The 10,517-nt window shown below is 43.0% G+C and overlaps 1 protein-coding gene across 1 annotated transcript in view; it reads right to left on the minus strand.

Annotated features, from left to right (window-relative positions):
* Positions 1-3,948: 3,948 nt before the first annotated feature.
* The window catches only part of LOC126985194 (uncharacterized), a 175,892-nt gene continuing 169,323 nt past the window's right edge, over positions 3,949-10,517 (minus strand). Inside the window, exon 21 of the mRNA XM_050839750.1 lies at positions 3,949-4,004. Coding sequence (XP_050695707.1) covers positions 3,949-4,004 — 56 coding nt within the window. The remainder of the gene's footprint in view (positions 4,005-10,517) is intronic.

Genomic DNA, 10,517 nt, shown 5'->3' on the forward strand with positions numbered 1-10,517 from the left:
TGTAAGCCAGAGTGGGGTAAATGGCCTACCCAGTGGGCGTTCTACCACACATGCGGGGTAAGAAGCCTCCTATATTATTTTTTTATAAAATTGTCATTATAATAATGTGTAACTCATAATGAATGGATATAATATATACCATAGGTTTCAAAATAACTTTTTTTCAAAATTCTATTGCAAAAAATGTGGCTACAACAGGCAGTCTCTCTTAAGGGGGGCAACTTACCCCACCTTACCCTATTGAGCATTAAACTTTAAATGTTAAATATGGTTGTTCAGTATCTAAGCCAAGGAATATCATTATCCCAAACAAAATTCAAAATGTGATGGTTTATCAAGTTGTAGTTGCCCCACAGGGAAGGATGAATCACCCAATCACAGGCCGCAGCCAGATTGATCCTCGCCTCAGTCGGTGAAGCCTGGGAGCAGGCCAATCAATGGGCACCATTCTATGATGACCTGTGAGGTGACCCAGCAGATAAATATGTGTTGTAAAGGGTTGGTTGCAACAATCTAAAAATATGGAGGTGTGCAAGTTAAACTGATGTACGTATTACTGAAGAAGTCTGGAAACCACAAAAAGAAGCATTTTTTTATTCAAATGTGAATAAGAAAAATAGCTACTGTTCTTTTTAGCAAATTACCACAAGGAAAAAAGAATCTCCATTGATAATATTATTTTGCTTATCCAGTACCATCACAGGTAAAGGAATGTATTTTCAATACATCTTCTAGTTAATGCGATTCTATTCTGTCTCTGATACATAATTATATAAGCTAATGAATATCTTTCTACCATGTCCCATCTGGACGACCGCAGCAAGTTAAGGTGCTGAAATTCTTGTGTTTATCAAGCAAGTATCTCACATTTCATATACACATTAAGCACAAACCCCAACAAATACAGTGTTAACATAATGTTACAGAAAAAATTGCTGCAGCATGCCTTATTGTTGGAATGTGTGCCCTTTTCTACTTGGCTTCGTCATGGACGACCCCCAGCACGGTAGGGGTGGTTTATGTGAGAGTTATCAGATAACTACGAATTATTTCCATTACCCAGTGACAACACTGGTAAAAGAATGAATTCTGAATACATCTTCAAGTTGAAATGTAATTCTATTCAGGATTTTGCCCATAATGAGTATCTATTTACCATGCCTCCACTTCGACGACCGCAGTGGGGTAAGGTACTGAATTTGTTGTTTATTAACCAAATAGCCCACATTTCGTTTACACATTAAGCACAAATCCCAACTAATAAATTGTTAACATAATGTTACTGAAAAATTACCGCAGCATGCCTTTATTGTTAAAATATATGCCTTTTCCCACTCGGCTTCGTCATGGACGACCCAGCACGGTAGGGGTGATAACATGCCTCGATTACCCAACAACTGTTTTTTTTTTTGTTTTGTTTTTGGTATTTCGTTGGGGCTATACCCCAATGAAGGAAGGCGGTGCATGCCGCGCAACCCCCCTGACGACTGGTAGAGAGATACCCAATTCTTTTCAAGGAGGAGGCCCAACAACGGGGCTGAGGGTGTCGGAAAGAGCCCACCTCTCTCTCTCTCTCTCTCTCTCTCTCTCTCTCTCTCTCTCTCTCTCTCTCACACACACACACACACACACAGAGAGTGAAGGGAGGAAACAAGGAAGGAAAAAAGAAAGAAAATAGACAGCGAGATGGATGTAAAGGAGAGGCAGGGGAGGGGAGGCCGCGTCCTTGAGCTCCCCTCCTCCCTTTGTGTGTGTGTGTGTGTGTGTGTGTGTGTGTGTGTGTGTGAGAGAGAGAGAGAGAGAGAGAGAGAGAGAGAGAGAGAGATGTCTGCGAAAGACTGCATAAGTTCTCACAGTAGAATTTCTTCTTCGTTACCGTATAATTTTGTCTCCCATATTGTTTTCTCTAAAACCATCCATGTCCCAGAAAACGTATCCCTGCTATGGCATACTAAAATTAAGCAGGACTTATTTACACGTCCCCCCCCCCGTATGTGGCGCGTAGCAAGTAGGATGTGTAGACACGTCCACCGGATGGGAGGGGTTGGCCAAAGTTGGCGACCAGGACGTGAACATACGTCCCCCGGAGTCAAAGGGTTAACTGTTTCATCAGATTCAGCATTGCATGAGAACATCACCCTATTGAAAAGAATAACACTGTCTCGATCATTGAATGAAAACTACAACTCTTACACTCTTACACTGTGAGAGAGAGAGAGAGAGAGAGAGAGAGAGAGAGAGAGAGAGAGAGAGAGAGAGAGAGAGAACGGGTTGTTTTGAAACCGCTTTTGATTCGCTGGGTTTCACAATGTCCGTTTTCGTCCAACCTTTGTGGCTATTGGCAACGCCCGTACGCACCGTATGATTTCGATCCGTATGAGATCTATGAAATCTAATTTCTAGTACTAACAGCTTAACAAGAATTAACATTTTTATATGGGCCTGGGGCTTTTCTTAAAAAAAAAAAAAACTTATTGAGATCCGGGGCTATTCATAAAACATTCGGGGCTAGAGCCCCGAAAGCCCAGGCCTAACTACGCCACTGTTCATCAGATTCAGCATTGAATGAGAAAATCACCCATTTGAAAAGAATGGCACTGTCTCATTGACTATTTCATCAGATTCAGCATTGAATGAAAAAACCACCCTGTTGAGATTTGTGGTGACGAAATGGATTTCACATTGGTGACGAATTGGAGTGCTTTGGTGACGAAAGGTTTTTTTTGGTGGCGAACCGAGTAAGTGACGAACCGGACTGGTGACGAAGTGGGGTGTATCCCGAGGAAAATCTCCTTCTAAATTAGGTAATCTTTGAATATGGTCTTCAAATTAGGTTATCTATGGTAGAAAGAGGCCTAATTTATCATTGTATACCAGTTAGTGGGCCAGAAGTGAAGTGTGTACGTACAGAGTATTTGAGTGTTTACCTCCCTTCCCCCAGGTCCGAAGCACCATCAAGGGAAGTCAGTATTTTGCCTGTGTTTTTGATAATACAACTGTGTTGTCGTGCCCGGAAATTCGGGGCACTAAATGATGTTATAAGAAAATTCAACTAATGGGGAGTCTGGGGATAAATCAAGGGGGACTCACCCTGGGGGTAGAGTTGCTGCCACCACCCAGAGATCTACCGATAAACTATGTCACCGGTAGCTCACTGGGAACCTTAAAGTATATGTATATAAAAAGACTAAGGACTTAATTAGGGGTTAAAGTGACCCAGAGCGAGACTCTGATCCCTTGACAGGGGGTAACGTGGTGAGCGGGGAAACTCGGGGCGGTAAAAGGGTACTTTAACTGCACAGCCGTCCGGACAAAACTCACGACGGGGAGAAGAGATAAGAAATAAAGGCCTATAAATATGGGTTGGTACATTTATTCATGTGATACTTAGTTTAGGAGGTATACAGAGTCATAACTGATGACACGGTTTACAATTAACAGCTAATTGAAGGCACGATTTTCCCGAAACTGACAGAAGTGGGCGAAATGGATACACGACTGAGTTATAATTTCTCCTATCACAATGGCAGTCAGAACATGGTTGAGAATTCTCTGCGAAAAAAACCTTACCCTTGCGCGGGTGTACATCTATTGCAAAACCAGGTACATAAGATTATATGAAAAACTCAGGGAGGGGAAACTGTACACCTCCGGGGAGGCCGGGGCCATACACGGCGAGAACAATTTCCGTCGAAACGACAAACATACAGCCCCCTATTTTACCAATACTTCTTTCTCTAGAGATAAACCACATATATACCTATACTCACATATATACTAACAAAATACTTTCCGTAATAGGGGGTAGAAGGAAATTCTGGAGTTCGATTCCCCGTTCCTACCCCGTAAGGCTCCAAGAACGCTTAAGGGGTCTCCCTCCTACAACCCCTATCACGGAAAGAAGAGGAGTACTGAGGTTAACGACTAAAAGAACACATCGGGGAAGAATCACGGGATCGTGTAGGTGTATGGGGTGGGCGTGTGGCAGGAGTTGGCCGCCAGACCTGTAAACACACGGCGGATGAGTGGGGCGAGTGATTACATTTAACTTACTGGAATCAGAAATGCATTTACATGATAATTAAGACTCACATTGGCTAAAGGGGATACGGTAATTAACACTGGGGGGCACGTAGGGTGAGAAAATGGGGTAAGCGGAAGGCGGGAGTCACACACGTACTTGTCAACACACGGCGGATGAGTGGGGCGAGTGATGCCCAGTAGGGGGGGGGAAGGGGGCGAAGATTGCTCCCTCTTGCACGAGGGAGCACGGGCCTTTGCCAAAGGCGGCCCGTAGCAGGGAGCCAACAGACCGACTCTATCGGCGATCGAAATCAAGCCGACCAAGTCGGTCTGTCGACGAGGATTGGCGTGTCTCTGATGCCCGGTATCCTTCGTCTTCGTCTTCTAGGTTTACCCCCTAAAAAGGGGGAACGGGCCTTTGTCACTGTGGCCGTAGACGCTACCCCGAGTTTTATACTCGCCCTGCGGCGTCCCCGTAGGGCGGGAAGAGGGGGGCCAAGTAGCTGATTTATAATCTATTAAGGTTTTATTTAAAATGAAGGGAAAATTAGGGTAGTTTATATATGGTTACGGTTTCTTAACTTGCAAGGTGACGAAATTTACTTTTGAAGCAGAGGAAAAATCCATGCAAGGTGGATGACTTTAACAGATAGGACATTTACAAGCAAGAGCTGGCAACAACTCCGAAATGCGTGAGCTGGTAGGGGGGGGGGGGGGGGAGGAAAGGGGAGGGACGGTAGACGCTAAGCTCTGGCGGGAAAGTGACGTGAAAGGATTGCACCACCTTGTGTAATTGTTGTCTGAGGGGGTGGGGGGGGGAATTTGTTATGTTCTACAATATAGAGACAAATACAAGCCTTCCGATACTTAGAATTATAGATTGTGAGTAATGATAGCTTCTTATAATTACTTACACACCTATGATGGCCTTGTAGTGACTTATAATCACTTATAACTACTTATGCTCACTTATAACTACTTGTAATCACTTATAATGACTTAACCTACGTCTTTTCCTTATACTTCTAAGTTTCTCCTCCTCCCTACACATCTCGGCATTACAGTGTTACGTTATTATACTTTGGGCATACATTGAAAAACTACTTCTTTATAGCTGGGGTAAGTACTGATACCAAGTAATGCGTACTTTTGTGTAAATCTGACCACATGCTCATCCAACTTTGACTGAGGTACTCCAGAAAGGGATGGTGTATACAAATGCACATTTTATGGTAATAACACAATGCCAGTGTGTTATTCTCAATACACATATGTATCAACTACTAGTTTCTCAGTGGGGTTAGTGAAAACGTGATAGTGTCAACAGTTGTTGGGGATGGGGGGCTCCCGTGGTCCCGTGGTAGAGTCTCTGCAATGCGCTTCGGCGGGGTGCTAAGGCGTTGGTTCGAGACCTATCAGTTACCATGGGGGTGCAAAGGTGGGCTCTTTCCGACACCCTCAGCCCCGTTGTTGGGCCTCCTTGAAAAGAATTGGGTATCTCTCTACCAGCCCTCTGGGGGGTTGCGCGGCATGCACCGCCTTCCTCCATTGGGGTATAGCCCCAACGAAATACAAAAAAAACAAAAAAAAACAGTTGTTGGGTAATCGAGGCATGTTATCACCCCTACCGTGCTGGGTCGTCCATGACGAAGCCGAGTGGGAAAAGGCATATATTTTAACAATAAAGGCATGCTGCGGTAATTTTTCAGTAACATTATGTTAACAATTTATTAGTTGGGATTTGTGCTTAATGTGTAAACGAAATGTGGGCTATTTGGTTAATAAACAACAAATTCAGTACCTTACCCCACTGCGGTCGTCTACTCATTATGGGCAAAATCCTGAATAGAATTACATTTCAACTTGAAGATGTATTCAGAATTCATTCTTTTACCAGTGTTGTCACTGGGTAATGGAAATAATTCGTAGTTATCTGATAACTCTCACATAAACCACCCCTACCGTGCTGGGGGTCGTCCATGACGAAGCCAAGTAGAAAAGGGCACATATTCCAACAATAAGGCATGCTGCAGCAATTTTTTCTGTAACATTATGTTAACTGTACAGTGCGAGTAGTACGGTGCGCATCTATACGTATAGTTTGGTCAACATTTTTATTTTTTTTCCTTTATTCGAATTTCGGATTTTTCAGTCACAGTGAAAACCGGGGACATTTCCGGGGACAGCAGTAGCCGGGAACAAGTCAATGAAAACGGGGACTGTCCCCGGAAACCGGGAACGTTTGGTCACCCTACCAAGGGCACAATCCATTCAGGCTAGAGATCATGCAAACTGGTTACTGGGATTCATTTCAGGGAGCGTGAGTAACATGAGCGCTGAAGTTATGCTCAAGCTATTTTTAGCATTAGTTAAACCTCATCTTGCTTATGCGATTTTGTTCTGGTCACCTTATTATGAATGGATATCAAAATATTAGAATCGGTACAGGGGAGGATGACTAAGATGAGTCACTGGCTAAGAAACTTGCCATATGAGGAACGACTTAAACAATTAAACTTGCATTCTCTAGAAAGGCGAAGAGTGCAAGGAGACTTGATCGAGGTTTATAATTGGATGAAGGGCCTTAATAAGGGGGATATTAAAATAAGGTCCTGGTGGTAAGACAGCCGGGTAGGACACGTAATAATAAGTTGGATAAATTTAGATTCAACAAGGAAATTTGCAAGAACTGGTTTACCAACAGAATAGTGGATGAGTGGAACAGGCTTGGCAGATATGTGGTGAGTGCCAATACGATAGACACATAAAAAAAGAAAAAGATTAGATAGTGATGTTAGTTGGGGTTAGGTTCCCAGGAGCTGCCTTGCATTGGCCTAATGGCTTCTTGCAGACTCCCATGTTCTTATTGGAAATACCAGGGTCAGTGACCTTGAATTTGCCAATGATGTAGTAATCCTTGTGGAATTGCTGGAGGTTCAGGTGATGGCTCTAGAGGCACTGCATTAGGAGGCGAGGCCCTTGGGGCTTCAGGTCTTCTGGGGAAAGACCAAGGTACAGTTGCAGAAATGCTTTCTAGATGAAACAGTACAGTCTGTGTATGCGTGTGGCAAATACATTCAGATCTCGGAAAATATCACATGCCTTGGTAGCGTAGTTCAGAACAACGGTGGGTCTCGATAGGAAGTCTTACGGCGGATTGGTTTGGCCCATGGTATTATGGACTCGCTCAGCACGAGTATATGGAGTTGTCGATACCTTTGCAGAGGGACAAAGATCCGGATCTTCAAGTCCCTTGTGTGTTAGGCACTAATGTAGATAAAATCCTGTAAATATTAATGTAGATGTGTACGGCCGAGCGGAAGCCTTAGTTCACTTAGTTCACTCTCTCTCTCTCACTGGGACATAAAAAGGCGTGTGATTTTTAACTATATATTACAGTCTTAAAACTATAGTTACAAAGTGAGCGGAGTCGCACTAAAAAGAGAAGCCACATCCGAGAGCGGAGGAGCACGGCTCGTTTCGATCCTCGCCCGTCTTCTTCTGCCGCCCTTGCTGCTTGCTGCAGGCTTTATGTGCGTCGCTTGTTCGCCGGAAGTATTCATCTTCCGGTGCTGAGTCGTGCAGGTTTGCCGGAACTTTCACCCTTCTGGCGGCAACATTGCTGACTCCACCGTCAGCAATACTCCCTTTCTCACAGCCACAAAACAGCTACCTGCTCATAAAACATCTGGTGGTCCGATGCTGAGCTGTGTTTCGACACATACATCTCTACATTAATATTTACACAATTTTATCTACGTTAGTGCCAAACATCGCTCGGTCACCTAAAAGTCGCGACCTCGCGACCCACCAGACCTTCAAAAGTATGTACCTACCCATGTTACATTCTCGCAATGTGTACTAACTCAGCGGGATATTGCAACATTTGCCTGAAGATGGTTGCACAAAGTCAGAACCCGCTTAACAAGGCAAAACATGGGGATGACAATGATGAGAAAAATAACAACAGGAACAGGGTAATGTACATATGGGGCAAGGTAAACAGGTAGAGAGTCATGGACAGCTGATTCCAATTCCGAGAAATTCGAAAAGGTTAGTTCGGAAAGGCTGTTTGTTATATATTTCATTATAGAAAAGGTGAGATTCACTAATCTGTCAATAGGATAGATTGGAATGGCATTTGTGGCTGTAAATCCATGATGGAGCTTCTCCGGAAAGGTCGTCAAATTGTCAGAACGTAGGGAATTTTAATAAAAGCAGCTGCAATAAACATGAGTTGTAGCCGAACGGGAAGTCAGCTTATATTACAGATCGACAGCGTAGCAAATAACACTACGTCGTTAGCCGAGCTCAAAGTAACTGAAAAATTACTAAGTAAAATAAAAAAAAATGCTGAGCTGTGCTTCGACACATACATCCCTACGTTAATATTTATAGGATTTTATCTACATTAGTGCCTAACATGTGCTCCCTGCTTTACTCTATGACTGAGACACGGACACTAAATAGAGACTTGAAGAGGTGGACTGATGCCTTTGGTAATAAATGTCTACGCAGAATCATGGGATATCGCTTGAATGACTATGTGTCAAACCGGCGACTACTCCGTGGGACTGATTAGACATATATTACTTGCATAGTCCGTCAATGGCAACTCAGGCTATACAGGCATGTGTCACGTTACCCAGAAGCTGATCCAGTTCATTGGATTGTTTCTGTAAGACACAATCCTGAGTGGAGGAGGCCAAGGGGACGTCTACAGATTTCGTGGCTTAAGCAAGTCGATAGATCCTGCCAGGAGATACATCGGATGAGAAGGGGGCCTGCATGGAGACTCGCCCGGAGGGACCCCTGGGGTTGGCGTAGTAAGGTGGGCGAGGTAATGCGCCCCTCGGCGTATGCCCCAATTGACTGATTGACTGATTAAGATCTTTACTGCCGCCTGAGACTCAAAACTAGTCCCTCCACCAAGTGTGCGTGCTTTTTGTTGGGCGCCCATAAGATTTATTTGTTTCCAGTAAATGTTAAGTAAATAGGTAGTTTGGGTTGGACTCCTACTGTTTAATAACTATGAAATATTTTTTTTGATAGAATGAATAAATTCTATTGTAAAATGTTTTATATCGCTCCAGATCTTTGTATGTACGTACCTATTGTCAATTTAATTTTTGAGTCCTCTGAAAAGAAAGTTGGAGAAGATAAATGTGAATAAAGGAAAAGTTCGGGGCATACGCTATTTCTGAGCGTGACATCAGATTTTTTTGGAAAATACTTTCATTGTGATTTATACACAAAGTTACCTATTTAATGCCAGTCTAAGCTTTACCAACCTAACGTAACCTAACCTAACATGACCTGTTCAGGAGTATAGAGAAGGGAAATACGCCTCCATCTGAGTGCCTCCAGTCCAAGTGTTTCAATATAATTAATTTTTTATTAGCTTCCGCTAGGTTATTGTCAGTTTTTTATTGCGCTACCAACCTGATTTATTTAATCTTTTATTTATTTTACTTAGTAATTTTTCATTTACTTTGAGCTCGGCTAACGACGTATTGTTATTTGTTACGCTATCGATCTGTAATGTAAGCTGACTTCCCATTCGGTTACAACTCTTGTTTATTGCAGCTGCTTTTATTAAAATTCCTACGCTTCCGTAAATAAATCATATCCCACGTTAACTTTCATTTATTACCTTTCTTAGGGCTATTGTTTGACCATTGTATGTTTGGTTACCTCCGCTAATTTGTTTAAGCTTAACATAACTTGCATAATTGATTCATTACAACTTGAACCCAAACGGTAACCTCAACGACCTCCCCTGGGTAACCATATATTTAATAGCAACTCAACCAGAAGTAAGTCACCATGAAGTATTACTTCGTTTATAATCTTTCCACGCTTAAGCGACATTACTTTATTTCTAATCAGCGTGCATTAGTAGGTAAAGCAGAGGCTACTGTGCGAAACTTCACTCACAAACATCATGCAAAATTGCTACCGAGGCCACCTGGACATTATTCTTTGTTTTACAAAAAGTTTGCAAAAAACACGGCTTGTATGCTGTTGGCAAACTGGTTGTAAAAAATGCTTACAAATAAAGTTTTCTGGTGAAAGGTCACTTTAATTACAGATCCTACAAAAGATCTTTAGCCTTAATTAACCACCCAGCAGACATAATAACGACGATCAAAGAAATCAAGAAGTCAAAGACTGTAGTGGGTGACGAGGACAAAGGACCATCAGGCCGTCATTAATAATACTGGAAGCGACCTCTGGAAGGCAAGTTTCTGAGTGCACGAACACTAGGGGTCAACTGCGGGCAACTGACCGACTGAGACACTCTTATTGGAAGTTCTTGAGGCCTGATGGAGGGACGGATAGGAAGAAAGGAAAGGAGAGGAAGGGTGGAAGGAAGGAAGAGAGAAAGGAAGTATGGAACGGGAAGGAAAGAAAAGGCTGAATGGAGGGGAAGGATATAGAGAGTAACAAAGGTTAAGAATGAGTATAAAACCGATGATGATGATTCTCTCTCT

Source organism: Eriocheir sinensis, chromosome 59 (assembly GCF_024679095.1).
Source record: "Eriocheir sinensis breed Jianghai 21 chromosome 59, ASM2467909v1, whole genome shotgun sequence".
Classification (NCBI taxonomy): domain Eukaryota; kingdom Metazoa; phylum Arthropoda; class Malacostraca; order Decapoda; family Varunidae; genus Eriocheir; species Eriocheir sinensis.